The sequence below is a fragment of the Psammomys obesus genome, unplaced genomic scaffold, assembly GCF_907164565.1.
Source record: "Psammomys obesus unplaced genomic scaffold, mPsaObe1.curated_primary_1811, whole genome shotgun sequence".
Classification (NCBI taxonomy): domain Eukaryota; kingdom Metazoa; phylum Chordata; class Mammalia; order Rodentia; family Muridae; genus Psammomys; species Psammomys obesus.
The window spans coordinates 15,328,215-15,350,307 of record NW_026591598.1 but is presented as its reverse complement, the minus strand read 5'-3'; the positions used below and the strand labels follow the sequence as shown (position 1 = coordinate 15,350,307).

Below are 22,093 nucleotides of genomic sequence, written 5' to 3'. Positions count from 1 at the left end.
TTTGCAGCCCCATCCTGTGGATGGCTGCGTTGCCCTTCTCAGCCTCCGTCCCCTCATCTTGAAAACAGGACAAGTACTTTAGGGAACTTGGGAGGCCCAGAGTGGATGCTCGGGTATCAGGGCTTTAGGCACAGGGCTTGCATTCACTTGGTGCTTGGGAAACGACTGAGGGAGTTCAGTTGCAAAGTGGGGGAGGGTGTGTGTGTGTGCTGGTGTACAGTATGTCTTTGTGTGTATAGATGGATACGTGTGTGTGATGTGTGCGGGTGTGGGGGCCTGAGGTCGCCATTGGATTTGTCTTCCTCGACCAATCTTCACCTTTTATACCGAGGCAGGGTCTCTCCCTTGAATCAGAGCTTGCTGACTCTGTAGTCTAGTCAGCTAGCTTGCTCTGGGGATCCAGGCCGCTGCCTCCTGACAGCTGCCACACCCTCCTGGTATTCACTTGGGTGCTAGGGATCTGAACTCTGGTCCTCAAGTTCTCGTTCTCTCTCTCTCTCTCTCAATCTTTTTTTTTTTTTTGGAGACATGTTCTTTCTGTGTAGCCCTGGCTGTCCTGGAACTCATTCTTTAGAGCAGGCTGGCCTCAAACTCAGAGATCCACTTGCCTCTGCCTGTTCTGGGATTAAAATTGTGTGCTCCCACCACCTGCCTCAGCAAAACCTTCTTTACCTACCGAATCATCTCCCCAGCCCTATAACAGTTGGCTTTACTGATGCCAATGTCTTTTGACTCGGAAGTGCTGAATGAAAAAGGAGTTTTATCTACTGTCAATATACAAAGGTCTATGAGGATACAGCATCCTGGGTGCCTGTTAGAGGAAGCAATCTGGCTCTAGGCAAGTAGAGAATACACAAAGACTGACAGGAAGGTTCAGGCTCAGGAAGGAGGGAGTTCCCTGCCTCCAGAGGTGTGCTAATCCAACTTGGGAAGGCCCAAGGCTGATACCTGATACCAAAAGGGGCCAGAGTCTGAGGAACTGGAGGGGTGACCCCAGTCTAGAAGACAGGCTCACCTGTGCCTAGGCGTCGGAACTTGAACCCCCAAGGGGAGGTGACATAGGGGCCAATGGAGCCGCTCGAGATCACTGTGTGCAGCACCTCCTGAATCTGAGCCCCATCTGCGTTCCCCTCGGAGCCCACATCCAGCTCAACAAAGACCCAGCCATCCAGCTCTCTGGGGGAGAAAAAGGGCTGTGATCTGCATGCCTCTGTCAAGTTCCTGCTATGACGCCCAGCCCTGTGCCTGGGCAGCCTGGGCATAAGGTAGGACCATTTCTGGTACAGGAGTCCAATCAAGAACGACCCACCCCTCCAAACCTTCCCTGCCCTCTTCCTGGTACCCAGGCCCCTTCCCACCCTTGGCTCCTCCTGGTTGCCCCCACACCTCCCGTCCCCAGGAGCCCATCTTACTTGATGAACACCACACTGACAATCTGGTCCCCGGGGATCTTCTGGTACTCTGTCTCCAGCTGTGGGGACACACCACCATCAGATGCCCTGCTCCCTCCCCCCCACCCCGGGGAAACCCCAACCCCAGGTACTCTCTCACACACATACCTTTTCCACGACAGCCTCTGACACCTCTCGGAACTCCTTGGCACTTGCATCCTCTAGCTGGGGGCTGTACTCAATGGACCGAGTAAAATTTACCAGAGCCCGGAAATAGACTACGGAAGAGAGGGTGGAATGTCACCGCAAAGGGCCCAGCTTGTCAGGTGGGAGCCCAGCAGGAGGCTGAAAATAAAGTGTTGGTCTCCCACCTGTGTACCCAAGAAAGACTCAGCACTGCCTGCCACGGTGCAGCCTGCAGAGGCCTGAAAGGCCTGCCCAAGGCTCACAGGAGGCTGGGCAGGAAGGGGCCATTTGTAGGGCATGAGCTAGCACATCCATCACCGCTTTATTGACCGCTTTATTGTGATATGCTTTCCCAGCCAGTTCCTATTCATCCCTCTGGACTCAGCTCAGTGACCACAGTCTCTAAGATGACCACCATGGCTGCCCTGGTTGGTGTGGGGCCGCCACTCTGGGCTCTCACAGCACCTCTGCTTCCCAAACGGGGAACCTCCCTTCCCTCAACCCATCAGTTCTGCTGGGTACACCTGGGCTGAACTGCACCACAGTGACTCTCAGGTTTTGAGTCAGCTACTTCGAACACTGACCCACCTCAGTGAAATGTGGGGGCAGGGGAGTCAAATGCATTTACTACCCTGGGGCTGCTGCACAGACTAAGAGATGCCCAGCTTCCCACACTGCCCCTGTGTGCAGAGCCAGCAATTGGGAATGAGAATCATGGTCACCTGTCACCCTTCCCAGGAGCAACATGAGGAAGTGAAAAATCGACTCATTTTATGGCCCAAGAGCTTATCCGTGAATCATGGCCAAATAAACTCATATTATTCCGGTGAGAATGTAATGTACAGCCGCCATTTCCTGCGGTGCCGGATGTACACAACAGTTTATAGCCACTCGTTATCAGGTTGGCTAGGCTTTGGATCTCAAGTCTGCCGAAGGCCCACGTGTGGAAAGTTTGGTCCCCAGCTTATTGCACTATTGGGAGGCAGTAGAGCTTTCAGTGAGTGCCCCTATTCAGTTGAGTCACCTCCTCAACCTCTGGTTGTTTTGCTTTTAGGAAGTGAACAAGAGTTAGGTCACTGAGGGTCTGGCCTTGAAAGACGCAGGCCTCTCTCTCTCTCTCTCTCTGCTTCCCGGACACTAGGGGGTGATCCACACTCCTCTGCTCAGCACAGGCACTGGCCAAATGTCCCTGGTCTGAAACCCCTGAAACTGTGAACCAAAAAAAACTCTTCGTTCCTTGTAAGTCAATCGCCTCCACTGTTTTGTCACAGTGATCATGGAAGGCTGAGCAGCGCAATGTTCTAGAGTTAGAAATTTGGGTTCAGCCCTCTAGTGGCAAATGAGTCAGACATTTGTATGTAACACGTACATGCACACCCATGTGAGCGCTCCAATCAGAGCTATAGTTACAGGGCCTGGGGGCCATGACTGGCGTTTTACCCTGGATGCTGGGGGTCCGAACTCAGGGTCCCACGCTTAGGCAGCAAGTGTTCTTTTGTTTCCCTTTGTTTTGTTTTTGAGACAGGGTCTCATCATGTAGCCCTGGCTGTCTGGGAACTTGCTTTGTAGACCAGGCTGGCCTCAAACTCATAGAGATCTGCCTGCTTCTGCTTCCCGAGTGCTGGGATTAAAGGTGTGTGCCACCAGACCCAGCTCAGCAAGTGCTCTTTTTCAAGAGAGTCATTCCTCCAGCCCATTTGTCACTGTTGTTTGAGACAGGGTCTCAGATTCTGGGCTAGCCTTGATATGTAGCCAAGGCTGACCATGACCTTTTTTTTTTTTTTTTTTTTTTTTTTTGAGTGGAGGAACCCCAAACTTCTGATGCTCCTGCCTCTACCTCCAGAATGTTGGGGTCAAGGCACATGCTACCATGCTCAGCCTCCTAATAATTTCTTAAGTTCCTATCATGAACAGGGTACTGTTGTATACCCATGAGCTTAAGCACAGGTTAGAAACATCAAGTTAACAAGAGTCACCAAGTAGTCTGAAGTGTGTGCACAGGGCTCAGAACACCCCTCAGCACAGTGGGCAAAACAGGATACCCACTGTCACCATGTGGAGGTCGGGCAGCTCACTAGTTAACAACCCTACTGCTGGGGCAGCACGGCCCCTGATGGCCTGTGACATTCTGAGCTCTAATGTTGCAGCTATAACTGGAGGCCAAAAGTGCTCACCCCAAGGGCAGCTTGGAGCACAACAAGGGAGCACGGTTGGTGGTAACTATTAACTCAGATCTTCAGGACAAGCCCCGGGCACAGCCCTGGACCAGAAAAGCATCACAGTAAGAAGCAGTGTGCCAGGCAGTGTTCTAGGACAGGAGGACAACGATGGACTCATCAGATGGAAATTCCCATCCCCAGGGAAAGCATCTCCTCCCTGACGGAGAAAGGAAATAAACCAAAGAGGTAAAAATATGTGAAAAATAGGGAATGGGGTCTGGGGAGAAAGCCTGATAGGTGGGGAGGGTATAATCTTCCATGGGGGTTCAAGGAAGGTTCTTTGAAGGAAACGGGTGAGCCATGGGCAGTGTCTGTGAGAAGAGCGTGGTACCAGGGCAGCTGATATATGCAAAGGCCCTGAGGCTGAAGAGAGTACATGTGACATCTGGTCAGGATGTATGTGGCACAGCGTGGGGTGTCTTCCACTTTACTCTATCTTTTGGGCCTAGAGGTGTGCAGACCCCAAGCCAGGGTGTTCTTCTATGGCTCGGGATAAGAGGACGCTTGGGGTCCTGGGCCAGGTGCTGGACTGAATCCTTTGCTGTGCGGGGATGCTTGTGTCTGCTCTGAACCACAGCCAACGGTGGGGTTGGGCTCCTGGGTGCTGAGTAGGTGGAGCTAGTGGGCGGAGTGTGGGGCTGTGAGCTCCACCACAGAGGCCCCTTGTGTGCAGGCACAGAGGCCCATTGAGAGCCCCCACCCCGGCCCCTGGCCTCAGCCTACGGCCAAGTTCGGGTGAGGAGGCCGGGCCTCTGCCCAGGAATGTGCCCACTCCCGAGGAGTGTATTAGAGTGCCACAAAGCCCCTTTCTACCAGGGCCTGGGAAGGGCTAGAGTCCTCCAGCCTGACCCCTCTCCTTATCCCGAAGCAGAAGCAAGCCAGGGCAAGTACCCTGGGTGGGTCCTCAGCCTGGGCCCCACCCAGCTCCAAGGGGCTGAGATTGCTGGAATTGTGAGGCTGCCTGGGGGGTGGGGGTTCTGGGCATCTGCCCTGACCAGGCCTCCCCCACCTGGCCTCATGACCCTAGCTAAAGCATTCCCTGAGATCTGAGGAAGATTAAGCTGCCCTGAGTCCTGGTGTGAGTGGGAGGCATACACCCCGAACCCCTAGTGTGCCACCCCAGCTCCAAGCACCCATTCCCGCTTAGCAGAGTCCTCACTATGACACTAGTGGCTCTTCACCCACTAGTGTCTCCACTTTGGGATCCCTTGGGTGGGCATGAAAGCAGCCTGTGCAGAGGCTGAGATTGGCTGCTCCCAACTCTAGAGACTGGCTGTACCCTGGCCAGCACTGCTAGAGGAGGGACAAGCAGGGTCCCAGCACCATGCTCCAATCTGGAGCCCTGGTGAGGAGGCGCAGGCACTGGCTTGGCCTTGACTGTTCAGAGAGGTACTTCTAGCCTCATGTGTGACTCTTGGCCAAGGTGGGCTGGACAGAGGAACACAGGGAGAAGAAGAAAAGACTGAATGTCAAGGAGGGACTGGGAGGGAGGGCTGTAGAACAATGACAGACAGACAGGGAGGAGGAGCAGGGACAGCACAGGACACCGAGAACCAGAGACTTTGGGGAAGGGACACACAGAAAGCAGAGGGGAGAGATAGCAAAGAAATGTCTAGAAGATGAAGAGAAGAAAGGGAAAGACGGGTGAAGAGACCAGTGGGGGTGGAGTTGGGGAGTCAAGGAGAAAATGGACAGAAGTTTCCACAGAGATGGAGAAATAGGCAGTGGCCTGAGCAGGACTGAAGATGGGGCGGGGAGGAAAGGCTGACAGGCAGGTTAGCAGATGGAAGCAAACAAGAAGAGTGAGGCAGATCTAGGGGTGGCCGGTGAAGGGTGTGGTCCAGAAGAAGCTGGGAGGAGCTGGAGAACTACAGTCTTGCCCCTGAGGGACACCTCAGGGGCTGGGCTCTAGGGTCAAGTCAAGCAGGACTACCCAAGCATGGCCCTATCAAGTCAGGGCCAGCCTTACTTGCCTGCACAGGAAGGGCACCAGTCCTGAGCAAGCCTGTATGATACACGCTAAGACCTTGGGCATCAGGATATATACCTGTGCCTCCAAAGCTGGGACTAAGCCCAGCTGGCTGGCCACACCCCAAAGGGCAGCCAGCTGTGCAGGGCTGGGGCTGGAGGGTCAAGGCCCTGCCATCTCCCACAAAGGAAAGACAAAGCAATGGACTTGGACCCTCCCAGTAGCAACCCTGTTTTCCTCTCTTCCCCCACTCCTGTTTCCTCTCCTCCTCCACCTCTGGCTTTGCCTGCCCTCACTCCAGCACCTCAGGAGAGAAGTGGCTGAAAAAAAGCATCCAAAGGTGATATAATTCAGAAGGGATTCCCCCACCCCACCACCCTGGACAGGTCCAGGTACTCCAGAAGGAACTAGATAGACCGAAGCCTCAACAGGAGGCAGTTCCCATAATGCATCAGCCCTGGCTACTCTGGGACATGACTCAGTCCACACACCACCCGACACTCCTACTTCTGTCCCCAGCCAGATGCCAGGCATCCTCTGGCTGCAAAGACAGATGTGTGGGAAGACTTGAGGCAGCGGTCATGTCCAGATGCTATGAGGTCATAGTTGGCCAGGCTTCCCTGGGCCAGTCCTCCGTGCAGTGGTCCAGGCGGGATGCCACCCTCAGACATGTGGATGCTCCTGCTATACCAGTTTAAGGGGAAATGCCCTCAGCCCTGGAGATGCCCAACTACTTTAAATACCAAGAAGCAGACTGGCTTTTTGTCTCAATTAGAACTGAGCTTATATAGGGCTGGAGAGATGGCTCAGAAGTTAAGAGCACTGTCCGCTCTTCCAGCGGTCCTGAGTTCAATTCTTAGCATCCACATGGTGGCTCATAACCATCTATACTGATGCCCTCTTCCTGCATGCAGGTGTTTGTACAGATAGAACACTTATATATGTAAAATAAACAAATCTTCAAAATAAATAGGTAAATAAATAAATAAAATGTTCTGAAAGAAAATGCATTATTTAAAAAAAAAATTAGAAAGAACTGAGCTTCTTAGGGCCACTTTCTTGAGTTTTGTGCTGACGACATAGGCAAATAGCTAAACTTGACCATACCAAATCTTGCAGACGCTTTCCTATCAGCTCACACAATTGCCATTCAGCAGGAAAAGGGCCATCCCCACAAGGCCCTTGGGCCTTCAGCCAAGAGATGGGGCTTCTGAAACCAATAGGCTTGTTCTGGGGTCCCCCTCAGTAACTTACCCATCTGGAAGTCCCCGCTGCCCAGGTCTCCACTACTGAGGCCATCTGCAAGTAAAAGTGAGACAACTCAGGAACAACAAATACTCACTGCACACCAACATGGTACCAGGCACTGTTGGAGGCTCCTGCCCCAGTGGCAAAGGGTCATTTGAACACAGAACAGTTACCCCGTCTAGTTAGCTGGGAGGCCTCCATCATAGCGTGTGGACTGAGATCCAAAATTTCAGGGACCATCTGTCCAATGGGTGGGGCAGAGGAGCCAGATCAGCCTGACCTCCAAGTGGGGACAAGGAAGAGGTAAGATGGAGGGGTGACAAGTGTCCCCTAGTGTGCACCATCAACTATCTTCCTCATGGATTACAGAGGTTAGCCTTGAACTCCTGATCCTCCTGCCTCTACCTCCCCAGTTCAGGAATTAAGAAGGTGTGTATCACCCCACACTCAACTTATGGGCTATCTCTTGAGGTCCCACTTGGGGTGAGTTTCATGGGACCTTCTGAAGCTCGGATGGGAAGAGCCGGAACTGTTCTTGGCAGCACCCCATCCCTAGCAGGGAAGGCCTGGCTCACCTCCTGAGGCATCATCAGCCAGCAGGTCTTCATCATCAGAGAGGTATGAGTCAGTCCAGCCAGTCCGGCCCACTGTGACAGTCTCTGTATCCTCAGGCAGAGAAAAGCCACCATAGGCCCTCAGCCCGTGCGTCACCTGTGAGAGATGACAGTCCATGAGTCGCCCTCTCCTGTTAACCACCGAACTCCAGAACCCTTCTCCTCACTTCAGGGGGGAATCCAACATTCCATCCCCAACGCCCCCCACCCCCAGTGCTGTTAGACTCACCGTGACCAAGAAAGCCAGGAGGAGTCTGAAACACTATTTTTGTGACTCAGCTTCCCAAAGACCCACCAACCCCTGGAGCCTCAGAGCCCAACATGCAGATTCTCAAGGACTCTTCAGATAAAGCAGGCAGTAAAAGGAAAAGCATCTGGTAAAAGGTGGCTTCTTTTTCTCTGGAGAATGCAAGGGATACCCAGGATGTGAGAGTAAGCGAGGGAACACAGGTAGGTGTGGGGTGACCTGGATCAGCAGAGACGAGAGACATGAGAAGGTAGAAGCGTAGACAGTTCACATGTGAAGGGGACAGGGGCAGAAGTGAGGAGATTGAGCTAGACTTCTGGAACAGCTCTTCCCCAGGCCCTTGGCCTTCTCCATCAGGTCTGGTGTCCAAGCCTGGCTGCAGGCAGCACATTCCACTGCTTAGAACATGGAGAGCCAGCCCTGCAGCTAGTCTAAATGGAGGCAAGACAGACATCAACTCCCCATGACCTCAGGCTAATGCTAAACAAAACTGGGTCTGAGGCATCTGTTGTAGGAAAGCTGGGGGTAGGGCTGGGGTGGGGGACAGTCAGCGGCACAGCACACAGGCCAAGCAAGAGGCCCTGGTACCCATTATCCAGACTTTTCCAAGACATGGCCTACATCCATTTGGACAATATCAAGATGTTTTCAAAGGCCAGGTAACTGAGAGGAAAACCATCCGGGGAGCCCAAAGGCCAGGAGGCCCCAGGCACAGGAATGTAGTTTTCAGTGACCCTGGTGAGCCTCAGGCACTGTCGGGGCTCAGCAGTGTCTGGAATGGATAGAGGAAACTCAGTCTATGTCCCCCATGCTTGATGTTGCAGGGCCTTCTGCCACAATGTCCTTCTTCCCTTGTTTCTGGGACCAACTCTTGTCATCCTCTACCTCTGTCTCACTTAGGGGTGCCTCTAACTGCCCAGTGCCAAAAAAGGCACAGTTATCCAGGTGTATCAGTTCACACCTATAATCCTGACACGTAAGCAGGTTGGGGCTGGAGAATCAGGAGTTCAAGGTCAACCCTGGCCTCACAGTAAGGTGGAAGTTTGTATGGGTCACCTAAGACCTTGTCTCCAAAAAAGCAAAAGCAAACAAACAAGCACCCACACAGGTAATAGCTCTGCGTGGAATTTGAATGAGCCTCAGTGTGGAGTGACAAACAACAGATAACAAAGACCCAGGGATTAGGTGTCCACTTATGGGGATTCAGGGTGGGAGAAGGTGCCACAGACAGCGGCAGGAGGACAGATCAGCAGTTTTCCTGGGGTGTGGACTAGGCAGGAGAATCGGAAGGGACTCAAGACATACTACGGTGATGGTTCCAGTGTGTGTGTCATGCTCACATACACTGTTGACCTGTGTCCTTGAAGCAGGTCCATTTTACTCTGAGCCATCAACAGGGAAGACAAAAAAGAAAGTTCTAGAGAGACATCCAGACTCCCTGCCTTTCACGGCCACCTCCCCCTGGTCAGGTCTTGGGTCCTGGTGGGCTCACAGTGTGGTGGTCTGTGCCCCCACTAGCTAGAAGCAACATGAAGATGGGGCAGTGAGTGGATCAGCTCTAGTTTCTCAGCACATACAAGCAATCCTTGAACACATGGGTAAGAGACAGTAGCTGTGACCCCACACACCCACCTATGTGTATCTACACCCCGCCTCCTCATTCCACTTGCTCACTTTGTGTTTGCCGGGCCACTGAGCCTTGGATAATTTTGGCTCTGCCCTCCCCTGCCACCCTGCCATGGTGTACTGCCTTATCCTCATAGCCAAAGAGCAATGCCACCAGCTCATCCTTCTCTCCCCACCACACAAGTGCTCATTTCTGTCCAGGGTGGTAGCCACTCTGGGACTTGTGGACTGTCCCTATGCATACAGGTATCTGATCTCAGAATCTCTAGGACTGGTAGCTGAACACAGTGGCACATGCCTATAATGCTAGCACTCAAGAAGCAAAAGCAAGAAGGTAATGAGTTCAAGGCGAGCATAGGCCTTATTGAGATCTTGTCTAAAAAACATCATCATCAACAACAAAAACAGTCTTGTGTCGTGTGTGTCTCAGTGGTTCACTGATAGAGCACTGGCCTTCCTCACCTGGCTTTGATTGCAAGTACCATCATCACCAAAACAAAGCAAAACAAACAAAATGCACCGCCAGGAGATGCCTGACCTCTTCTCAGAGTGCCTGAGGCAGTTTCTCCTCACAGATCTGACAGAGCTGAGCACACCCAGGGGACCCTGAGAGTCACACTTAGGATCAAGACCAGAACCATTAATCCCGGCACTCATGGAGGCAGAGGCAGGCAGATCGTTGGGAGTTCAAGGCCAGCCTGGTCTACAAAGTGAGTCCAGAGAAACCCTGTCTCTCGAAAAAACAAAAGAACAAGACCAGACTCGGCCTCCATTCCTGCCTGAGAGTAGAGCAGGCCCTGATGAACACCAGGGGACTAAAAGGCTAGAGTTGGGGCAGGGGCACTGGTTTGGAGCACAGGAGGTTTGAGAGAGGACGTACTTGGGTCCTTTCCAGGTAAGAAGGCTCACTGTGGTATGCCTCACCCTCCCAATGCCCGTGTGAGCAAGGTTATGGAGGGATGCACAGATTCCTGGCACCACTTCAACCCTGCTGTCTGGAAAGGAAACCCTTGCTGCTAAGCAAGGTCCTGAGCTTCTTGTAGGGAGGAAGGGGGCGGGGGAGTAGCCTGGAACTGGACAGGAAATAGCAAAGTGAGATTCAACAGGGAAAAACAGGCCAGGAACACACATCTGCAGGAAGGCCAAGAGTGCAGGGCCCTGAGTCACAAGTCCCCCAGCCCCAGGCACCCAAGTTGTACATGCCAGCTGCTCTTGCTTCTAGCTCCCTCTCTACTATCTGGGTGTACAGAGGCAGCCAGGGCCTTCAGGGAGAGTCAAGACAGCCTGGGGCAGAGACTTCTTTTGCAAAAAGCTGTCCATCCAAAGACAGCTGTGTTTCACATCTGGGAGGGGGAGTGGAGCCAAAGGGAAAGAGGCTCTGGAAAAAAGCAGAGTGGGGCCGGACGCCTGATGGTAGAAGGAGCGAGGCTGGCCAGCCTAACCTTTGCTTGGGACAGTCAGGGATAGTCAGAGCCAGAACTCCCTCACAGAGTGCTCCGTGCACACCGAAGCGGAATGAGGTAGAGAAAGATGGGTTTAGCGACAGGAGCTGGAACCTACCCTGGTGGTCTGGCTCCCAGACCACTGAGCGCTGAGAACCCCAAGACTCCCTCTCAGGGCCCCTCTCAACATAGTGCACCTCACCCGGAGAACTACAGCTCCGAGAGACCCTCTGAGGTAGTGGGACAATGGTGTATGGCTCTTCCACACCATGATTTAGACCTTGCCTAGATCATCGTGGGGCTAGCCTTTACTTCAAGCACTGTGCTGACCAGTCAAGGCACTGGGCTAGACCTCACAGAGGCCACAAGGCCAAAGCAGGCAGCAGGACCATAATGTCCAGGGCTAGCTCAGACTCCATTACCAACCTAAACAGCTCTCTGCATGGCCCAGGGGATGCTGGGCTGGCAGTAGCCTGAGCCTATTCACTGTGTTCCTTAAGTCCTAAGGAGGGCCATGGGTAGTTCCAAGGTCAGAGGCAGAAATAGAACCCAGGCTTCCTGCCCTGTGGCCCATCTCCGGCCATGCGGGAGCCCTGCTTCCTCCCAGAGGAACGGGAGCACTCAGGCAGGGGTAGAGGGAGATCCGAGCCGGTGAGGAAGGAGCCAAGCTGAGAGGGGGATTTTCCAGACCTGTAGGTTGTTGGGGGGAGGGGAGGTGGCTGACTCATGCAGGCCAAGACCAAAGTCTGTTTCTAACATGCTGGAACAACAACTTGAGACAAGGCTATAGGCAGAGTGGTCTCCAGTGACAGCTATTCTCTGATCTCAGGCAGGTGGTACACAGGCTAGATACCAGACAGGAACTTCTGGGAGGCACCATTCTCAAGTGCTGGGTGTGTGTCCAGGTTTTCCTGGTGAGGAAAGGGGACACATGGAGATACCTCTAGGTCCAAGGCCTATAGAGGTTCAGAGGGACAAGGAAAGAAGGTATAGAAGCTAGGCCATCCTTTCTAGCCTCCACGAGGCTGCAGAGGGAATCAAGGCTGGCTAGGATGCTCTCAGAGTGAAGCATCACCTAAGAGGTAGAAAGAAGGCAAGGCCAGGAACAGGTATATACAGGGCACAAGCGTGGGGCTTCCAGCGTTAGTGTGCACCCTTCAAAGGTTATACCGCAAGACTGCTCAGACCAAAGCTGGTGACCAGCTGGAGCACGAGGAGAGAGGACAAGAGTCAGAGGAGCTGGGGAGGTGGCCCAGTGGGGGAAACGTGTTATTGATCAAACTTGAGGACCTGGGTTCAGATCCTACATAAAAGTCGGACATAGTGCCAGATGCAGTGGTGCACGCCTACAGTCCCAGCGCTTAGGGAGGCAGAGGCAGGCAGATCTCCATGAGTTCTGAGTTCGAGGCCAGCCTGGTCTATAAAGCAAGTCCAGGACAGCCAAGGCTACACAGAGAAACTATGTCTTGAAAAACCAAAAATCAATTGATTAGTTAATTAATTAATTAATAAAAGTCAGGCATAGAGTGATGAAGAAAAACACAGTCTTCAAGCCTACAGACACACAGACACACACACAGACACACACACACACACACACACACACACACACACAGAGCCAGCCTTTTCCACACAGCATGTAGAAATCATTCATCCTTACAGCAACCCCACAGGCTTGATGTTACAGAGACATCATTTTGTACAAGCAAAACAGGGACTACCCAAGAGTTTCTTTGGCTGTTTCTGGAAACAGGGTCTCACTATGTAGCTCAGGCTGGTCTAGACCCTCCTGCCCAAGCCTCCCAAGGTCTGGGATCATAGGCGTGTTCAACCGTGTCTTGGGTTTTTTCATTTTGGGTTTCTTTTGTTGTCATTTTGTTTTTGTTTGAGACAAGAATGACCCAGAATTCATGATCCTCTTGCCTCCAGCCATACAATGTTTGGCTGGTCTGGAATTCACAATGTAGACCAAGTTGGCTACAGACTTAGGGAGATTTTTCTCATCTCCACCTCCCAAGTGCTGAGATTTAAGGCTTGAGACACTGAAAGCAGCTGAACTACATGATTTTGGCAGCAATGTTCACATGTTCCCAGATCCCACTGAGGATGTCACCTCACGGCTGGCCAGAGCTCTGTGTCTCCTTTCTCAAGCTCAAAAACTTCCAGATTCCAAACTGCATCCAACCTCAAGAGCTTCCATTCTGCCGCTGCGAAATTACTTCCATTCTACCAATGAAGAAACTGAGGTTTGGAGTGGGCAGTCTGTGTACCTACGACCAGGCAGGTGAGTACCTACTGTTATGTGGTGTGGACAGCAGCTACTACGTAAATGTTGAAATGGGCACCATTCAGGGGAGATCAGAGTGGAGGTGAGAGTGGGTGTGGCTGAGGAGTGGTGCCTGCAGAAGGTGGGGTGTGAGCTCCTGCCAGGGCTCACCTCCTCATTTGGAAGGAGGGAGGTTGGCTAAGAGGCAAGGCCTAGGCTGGGGTGAGCCACAGCACTGGCTTCTGCTCCAGCTACCTGCCAGCTCTGAGGCTGGTTCTCTGGGGGGTTCTCTGGAGACATTCTTCACATGCCTTGGGCGGCTAGCTCCCAGCCTCTGTCTTCATGGCCCAGGTCTGGAACTCAGTCCCTTCCACCCCCACAGCTGGTCAGGAAGTTCTGAGCTCCCCACCACCACCACCCCAAGCAGTCCCCAGGGTGGCTCTAGCTGCCCAGGGCAAGGCTCCAGGCATCTGGGGCTGGAGTGAGCTCACCTCATCAGAATCCAGAGACAGTGGGGGTGGGTCTGACCACTGCCTCCTTCCCCATGGTCCAAATGGCCACAGCCTTGGGGCCAAATGCCCCAAACATTGGCCCCTCTGCCGTGATGCAGGTGCCTGGGAAGACCCGCAGGAAGCACCCCTTCCTCGGCTCCAGCCCAGGCCTTAGGGACAGGGCCAAGACGCCCCCTCCCCCCCACTGCCCACTGTCCTGTCGAGGGCAACAGACGACAAAGGGGAAGGAATCTGTCGGGGCAGCAGTTTGCCGTGCAAACTGCCAGGGGCGGGTGAGCAGGACACAAAGGCCCAAAGGCCTTTAATCCCCTGGCAGTCTGAGAGGGGCGCCGGGCCGGAAAAGAGGTGGCTGTGCCTTCTCTGGCAGGCCCATGTGCCCGTGCCGCTTGGGAGGCCTGCCAACTTCTCATACTTGGGCCCTCAAGGCGGCAGCAGGACTTTTGCCAGTCACTCAGCCGGGAAGAATTCGCTCCCCCAAAGGAGGACAAGGATTGACGCTCAGAGTGCCACTCGCTGTGCGCGGGTGCTGACCTAAGGACTTTATGGGCTGTATAGCACTCAAATCCACAAGTACTGGAAACCGCAACTTAACACATAAGGACACTGGGCACAGAGGCAAAGCCACCTGCGAAGGACACACAGCTAATGGGAGCTACATTTGAAACGCAGGGCTCTAGGCTTACCTGCTCTTACTTGCTGGGCAGCAGGGGCCAAGAGACCCCTGCTTGACCTCTGACACCTGCCTCCCCCAGGTCTGGGATCTGGAAATGCTGCATTCCAGCCAGAGCACTAGGGAGCACTAGCAAGATCAGGGCTTTCGGCATAAACGCCGGGAGCAGAAAGTTGGGGTTGGAAGCTTTCCGATGGGGCTTTGAACAGAATCTGTCTCCTGCTCCTCTCTTTTAGGAGCTTCAGGGGGTCTCCACCACAAACACACAGGGTCTCCACCAACCCACTTTAGCTGTTTCTATACCAAGGGTAGTGACTTTATTGCTATTTTGCTTTGGTCTTTAAAATCATTTTATTTGGTTTTTGGTTTTGTTTTTCTGTTTGTTTGTTTGGTTGGTTGGCTGTGTTTTTGTTCATTTGATACAGTCTCACTATGGACCCCTGGCTAGCCTGAAACTGGACTAAAACCCGTGGTGATCCTCCTGCCTCAGCCTGTGGAGTACTAGGATCACGGGTGTATACCAAGTAGAACCTGGCGCTCGTGGAGAAGTGTGGGCAGTGACCTCTGAAGCTGGCCAGCCTTACCCAGGGAGGCCCTGAGGTGCTCAGTGCTTCAGCATTCCTCTCACAAAGCTAGGCTGGCATCTATGCCATTTGCTTCTGACTGACAGGATAAGAGAAAGTGTGAGCTCTCCGAATCTCGTGAGACCTGGAAGTGAGGTAGAGGTAGCCAGACCCGGCACTCATGCAGACACCTTGATTTCAGGCCAGCATCCATATTCTAGATGGGTGGACCCTGGTTTCCCATCTATTGAGAACAGTATCAGCCAAACCTGCCCATTAAGACTGAGTGCAAGCCAAGCACAGTGGCACATGCTTTTAATCCCAGCACTGGGGAGGCAGAGGCAGACAGATCTCTGTGAATTCTAGGCCAGCCTGGTTTACAGAGCGAGTTCCAGGACAGCTGTGGCTACAAAGAGAAACCCTGTTTCAGGGATGAAAAGGATTGAATTCAAATCCCTTTGACCTCCAATTCCTGAGTTCTATTCTTTTGGGTCCATATAGAGGGGTGACACAAACTAGGTGTGATGTAGGCGTGTAATCTCAGCACTGGGGAGGCAAAGACAAAGGCAGCGGGACTGCTGGGAGTTAGGGGCTAGCCTGATCTACATAGTAAATTTCAGACCAGTGGAATGCACAGCAAGACCCTGTCTCAAAAATCATCAAAATGAGGTTTGAGGATGTGGTTCAGCTGATAAGCACAAAGCTCTTAGGTTTCACTGCCAGGACCAACAAACTGGGTGTGGTGGCACATCCCAACACCTGGGAGGCAGACGCAGGGGGGTCAGGAGTGCAAGCTCATCCTTGGTGGTGTTTGAGACCAGCCTGAAGTACGTGAGCTCTCTGAGCACTGTGGGGTCCGGATCACCAACCCAGTGGTGAGCACGCAGTGTGCAAAGGGCTGGGATGAGGAAGGGCAGAGGCTGGGGTGCACAGGGAGATCCCTCACTTGGCCAGGGGCTGGAGGGAAGCAGTCTTGAAAAGTTTTGCCGGAATGAAGTGTGTGGGGGGGAGGCTAGGTGATGCTCAAATGGGAGGGCACACTTGGGTTCAAAGGTGGGCAGGCCTGTGTCATGTGGGGGCGGGAGGGAGGGAGTGTTTCAGAGGGACATGTGTGAGGTGGAGGCCATCAGAGAAGCAATGCCTGGGCTTCCCTGCTTCCACGTGTTTGGCGCTCAGCTCCGCTGTGAACACTGAAGGCTCCTATTCCGCACAGACCCGATACTCCCTCCAGGCTCGAAAACACATCCCAAGAATGGGCCTCCCCAGGAGGCTGGGGTAGCTTCCCTTCCAGGGAACACACAGGAGTCCCTCTGGGACGTACTCCTACCTCATCCTTTGGTCAGACATGCTCAAGGCTGGTGGTGGGTGCAGCTCCCAGGTAGGGCTGCCAGCAGAAAGGTCCCCAGGGGCTGAACACCGTCCACCAAACACAGCAGTGCCAACTGCCCGCAGCATTCACGTGCCACCTCCTGTTCGCAGCCTGCCTTACGTCTCAGGTTCTCTGGCTCCTGGCAGCTCTACTGTAAGGCACTGGCCTATCTGTAAGATTTTGAGGACAGTTCCACCTGGCTGGGCCTGACAACTCCTGCCAATTTCTCTAATGAGGCTGGAGAATGTTCCCCAAGCTTCTACGGAAAGGAGACACCAATAGTGACAATGTCTAGCTCCTAAACCTAGTGAATCAGGCCTTTTTGCTGCCTTCAATACACCAAAGGGTGAGAAAAAAGCCCATCACTATGGCAACTGGTGGACAGACACACACACATGCACACACACACACACCTGCCAACCTCCTCTATTCCATTCTCTGTCTTTCAGATACATTCTTTGCCTTCTCCACAGTACCCAAAACACCTAGCCCCTGCCAACCCCAGGGCCTTGGCACTTTCTGTGTTCTCTGCTTTGGTCCCTGTATCCACATATTCCATCAGCCATGCCTCTCTTTCCCCAGTTTCTGCTCAAATGCCACCTTTTAGAGACCCATCCAAGCCATACTCCAGGTTCTGAATCTATGCTACCTCCTTTTCACTCCCTCACCCTCCTCCTGGCTCTCACTGGCCATTTCATTCTGTCCCCTCCACTAAAAGGTTCCACCAAGGCATGTGCCCTGCAGCTGTCTCCCTCTGTGCATGGCAGGGGCTCACCATAGGTGTTATATGGACAGCAACTCCAGCTCAGGGCATGGGGTTAGAGTCCTCCTGCACACACCTCTGCCCTGGCACCTGCACTCATGTGCACAAACCCTCAGACATGTAATTAAAATAATAAAAATAAATCTGTGGGCCTGCAGAGATGACTCAGTGGTTAAGAGCACTGGCTGCTCTTACAGAGGACCTGAGTTCAATGCCCAGCAACCACACAGCAGCTCACAACTGTCTGCAACTAGACATATGTGCAAGCAAAACACCAATTACATAAAATAAATAAATTGTTGCAGGGAGGACTATGGCTCACTCCTAAAATTCCAGCACGGGAAAGCCTGAAACATGAAGGCTGCCATGAATATGAGTCCAGTCTAGGCTATATCCTGTCTCAACAACAACAACAACAACAACAAAAAACAGAACAAAGTAAAAATAATAAAATAAACCATCTTAAAAATAAAATTTTCAATTTATTTTTTTTTATTTATGTCCATATACACATGCGTGTCTGTGCGAGTCTATGTCACGTGTGTACAGGAGCCTAGGAAGGCCAGAAGACGGTATTAGATCCCTTGGAACTTGAAAAGTGGTTGTGAGCTGCTTGATGTGGGTATTGGAGACTAAATTGGGATCCTCTGAAAAAGCAGAAAGTGCTCTTAACCACTGAGTCATCTCTCCAGCATCACAAATCCCCACCACCACCAGAAAGGGTTTCTCTGCGTAGTTTTGGCTGTCCTGGACTCAGTTTATAGACTAGGCTGGCCTTGAACTTATAGCGATCCCTCTGCCTCTGCCTCCCTGAGTGCTCGGCTTGCAGGCGTGCGCCACCACTCTCAGCTAACAGAATGAGGTTTACCAGCAAAGAAACTGAGGCTCTGAGAGCCAGCTTGCCCATAGCTACAGAGTTCTAAGACCTGAGACTTGACCGAGAACCCATGGTCACAAGCCTAGAAAGAGCTCCACATCACCTAGTCCCACCTCCTGGCATCTCTTTGCCCGCTAACGCCTGGGCTTTCCTGCTAGATGCCCACCTCTGAGAGACAAGTGGTCACCACAGTCTCTGAAGAGTGTCCCAAGGAGCCTCAGAAGCCTCAGGGATGAGTAGAGCCAGATCTCTAGCTCCGGGGCCTTGTTCAATGAGACAGCCAGGCAGCCAGGCCTCTGTGAGGTTTTCAGTATGGCTGCTGTGGGCATCCATACAGGAAAAACAGGCTGAATGAGAGCTGAATCCTGGGCCGAGGAGGCCAGCACCCCTGCCCTAGGATTTCCTCATCTGCTTAGTGAGGGAAGGAAGCAGCAGCAGGCTGGGCCACAGATGCTGCAGTGGAAATGAGCAGGGGCCCCTGTTTCCTCAGAACAAACCTCTATCCCAGGGCACAGTAGCCCTGGAACAGGAGTAGGTAGAAGGACTGTGTAGACAAGGGTAAGGAAATTGAGCCGGTCACTCCTTACCCAACCCCTTACCACATAATCACTTATTTACCAATTCCCAAATGTGTGTGACCTGGAAGTTTCCTTACTGCAAAGCTCCTACTGCCCTTGCACAGAAGGCCCTGAGTTTGATTCCCAGCACCCACACTGGGCCTCTCACAACTGCCCGTAACCCCAGGTCCAGAGGATCCCAGCTTCGATGCGCTCTGATTTGCAGTTTTTGCACACTGAAACCCCAAAACCTTAGGATTCTAAAATCCCAGCCCTGTGTCTCCCCTCAGCAAAAGGGGGAGGGGCTGCTGGCTAGTAGGGGGAATGACAAAGTCAGAACAAGCCAAGTCATAGGAGCTGGGCTGGGGTCTCCTTACCCTTCCTGCTTCAGGCAGCTTGCAAGATGAATGCACAACAGCAAGAGAAAATAAATTAATTATACATCAGAACCCAGGGGTGGGCAGACAGACAAGCCTGCAGAGACACGCTGGTCAGAGAATGGGTGCATATTTCAGACTTCCCAGCGGTCCATGGGAAGCAAGAAACCCCACCTGTCCAGGATTCCACACCCCGTTTCTTAGAAGAAACACAAAATATTCCTGATACAGTGAGTAAGGATTGTCCTCGAGGGATGAGCCTGGCCTGGCAAACTCTACCTTGCTTGTGGAGCTGCCATTCCCTCACAGTCCTCTGGCTGTGGCCAGAGACAGAGGCTCCAGAGATCAGGGTGGCTAGGAGGGACTTCAGGGAATGCCTTCCCCTACACTCCATCATAGCATCACTGGATTGGGCAGGATCACCCACGACTCCCCAAGCCTAAATGCAACCAGCACTCAAAATAGCCAGAGCTGGCAAAGGTACCAGGAGGCCCTGGGCAGGGGCTGGGCTAGGTCTGCCCACAGGAGGGCCCTGCAGGCCAATGCACGTACCCCTCACACACAAAGGGGCACATTACCTCAGGCACGCAGGCCTCCTTGGGAGTCCCCCCACCCACTGGCTCCCTCTTTGGCAGTAAGCTGTTGCCCTGCCCTTCATAGGCCTGCCTGCAGGAGGCAAATGGAAAAGTATTAGCAGAAACACAGAGCCACCATATAGGGAAGTATCCCAGACCTCCTGCCCCCACCTTCAGGCCCAGCCTCCCTCAGGACCTGTTAGGCTCTGTCAGCTCTCTCTCTCTCTCTTTCTCTGTCAGCCTTGGGCTGAGACAATGGGGACTATTCTGGGCATCATGGGGTATTTAAAGACCTGGCTGGGCCTTCTCCTTTGGGAACGAGAAGCCTTGCCCTCCACAAGACCTTCCTGAACTTGTTGCTACCCAGACCTCAATGGCTGCCATCCCCTAACGTTCCCCACAATCTCCAGGCTCGGGGGGCCCTGGGGAATTGGGTATTGTTGCTGTCTCATGCTCAGCAGCAAAAGCAAGTCACAGACTCTGCGAAAAAGCAGGGTCCTAGGCTCTAAACAGCCATCTACCCACGATCTCAGTGTCCCAACGCTCCCATCTGCAGCCCTGATGTGTGCGGATCACAACACCCACCCACATGTGCAGAGCTAGCTAGAGGCTGTTGCGGCTAATTAACCCAGAGGCGTGTCCCTCCTGGGTGCTTCAAGAGGAGAGGGGTAAATGTAAGCAGTGGGGCGGGGAAGCATGCCTGATCTTTTTCCAGCACCTGACACACAGTAGGTGCCAAATAGTCACTGAGCGGTACAAATGTTTGTTGGTTGTGTCTGGAACCCCTGTAGAGTGCACCAGTGCCTTCTATGATGACGACGCTGCCTGCTCCCATGAGCTGGGTGGGCGAGCCTGGGCTAACCACGGCTGTTAAACTCATTAGCTCATTTCATTGGCTCAGTTCCACGAGGCTGATACTAATGTCATCAGACCACATAAGCATGAACATGGAAGTCCCATCCCAAATGGCTGATCAGCCTGCCTGAGTGGCCAAGCTGGGAATGGGACCGTGAAGTTTCCGTCAGCGTGCGTAAGTGCTCCTTAAGGGCAGGGGGAGCAGGGGGCCAGGAGCCAGAGGTTAACTCCGAAGTAGCTCTGTGACTTTCAGCAAGTCCCTTGGCCTCTCTGAGTCTGCTTCCTCTCGTACAAAACCAGGACATTCATGTCTGTCTTCAGATCTTTAGTGGGATCAAAGGAACTGAAGGGTGTAATCATCACTACCCCACCATGCACCCCAACTTCTTCCAGGGGCGGGGCTGAAAAGGGTGGTGGGAAACACATGAGAAGGAAAAGGGTACATCAGCCGAGGACAGTGCTGGGCTCGGCCCCAGCTGAAGGAGAAAGGCAGCCTGGGAAGTCACCTCTGGCCCTCCTCCCGTCAGCCTTCCTGGCTGACAGCTGCTGGGGCTTTGGGGCCAAGAGCCACAGGCTGCAGAGGAGGAGGCAGCGCTAGTGGGCTGGGGTTATCTCAGTCCTCATGCAGCCATTGCCCAAGTCCCAGGGGCCTAGCTGGGTCCGCTGGCCGGGACACCAGGCCCGCTGCCCCATCCACCCCCAGCCCTTCACCCAGTTCTGGGGGAGCCTGGCAGAGGGTGGAGGGCTGGAGCAAAGGTCTGTGAGTGGAAGGTGGGCTGGGGGCCCTATTGGCTTTTCTGCCCACACCCCCCCTTGTCCTTTGTGGGTACCTCTGTGGGGTCCTTCTTAGAGACTATGAACTCAGCCCACCTCAGGCCCCACTCAGATCTCCACTCCTAGCTAGCCCTGGCCCACAGGCCACCCTCCCTCCTCTGAACCCTTACACACCCATAATTAACACTGACCATATTTTCCAAGGCAAAAACCCAAGAAATTGTAGAACAAAGGCTTTCTGGGCTACTTCCGGGCACCAGAGGCGGGTTGGGAAATGTAGTTTGGTCTCAGAGGTAGTCAAATTACTGCAGCATGTTAATAGTTCTAGGGAAAGGCTAACCCATTAATTACGCTCTCTTAACAAATCAAAGCCATCTTAGAGAGTGCGCAATGGCCACGTGTCACTCTCCACCACTGGGCACTAACTGGTAGCTTTCTAGCTGTGTGGCTCTGGGCAACTAATTTGACCTCTCTGAGCCTCTGAAAACAAGGAGCCTCACCTAGTTCAAGAGAAGCGCTTTGCCTCCAGAGCTTTGTCACTTCCTCCTCTCTCTTCCTTCCCCCCTCTCCCCTCCCTTCCTCAAACCCACCAAGAGTGTGTTCTCCAGAACTTCCAGGAAATTCCTGTCACTAAGACTCAAGAGAAACACATGGCCACAGAAAGTTCCAGAGTATCCCCAGAACTTGGGCCACCAGGGAGGGAAAGGACCACCTGAGCAGACACCCTTCATTCATCAGAAGGGGCATGGTTACTGTGACCAGCAAAGGTTGGCAGGCCTGTTCAAATCCCATCTCAACACTGCTGGCTGCTAGGGACACAATACCTGAGACCAGTTTTCTTACTTCTTCAAAAGCCCATGGTGGCGACCCAGGGCAAAGCTGGGTACAAGGAGAGGAAGATGTGATGAGGGAAGATGACCCAGGATCCTGGCCTCCTGGCTGCTAACACAATACCTATCATCTTCCCTAGTCACGTCTTCCCATCTTGGGGAT

At 53.1% G+C, this 22,093-nt stretch overlaps 1 protein-coding gene across 2 annotated transcripts in view; it reads right to left on the bottom strand.

The window, feature by feature from the left end:
* Hspg2 (heparan sulfate proteoglycan 2) overlaps positions 1 to 22,093 on the bottom strand; it is a 97,135-nt gene that overhangs the window by 56,754 nt on the left and 18,288 nt on the right. Inside the window, exons 2-6 of one of the 2 annotated variants that reach the window (XM_055610927.1) lie at positions 7,589 to 7,724; positions 7,020 to 7,064; positions 1,560 to 1,669; positions 1,413 to 1,471; positions 1,016 to 1,176 (exon numbers count right to left, since the gene is read on the bottom strand). In XM_055610927.1, coding sequence (XP_055466902.1) covers positions 1,016 to 1,176; positions 1,413 to 1,471; positions 1,560 to 1,669; positions 7,020 to 7,064; positions 7,589 to 7,724 — 511 coding nt within the window. Of the gene's footprint in view, positions 1 to 1,015; positions 1,177 to 1,412; positions 1,472 to 1,559; positions 1,670 to 7,019; positions 7,065 to 7,588; positions 7,725 to 22,093 lie in introns of those variants that run through there. The other variant, XM_055610928.1, reaches the window with a different exon arrangement.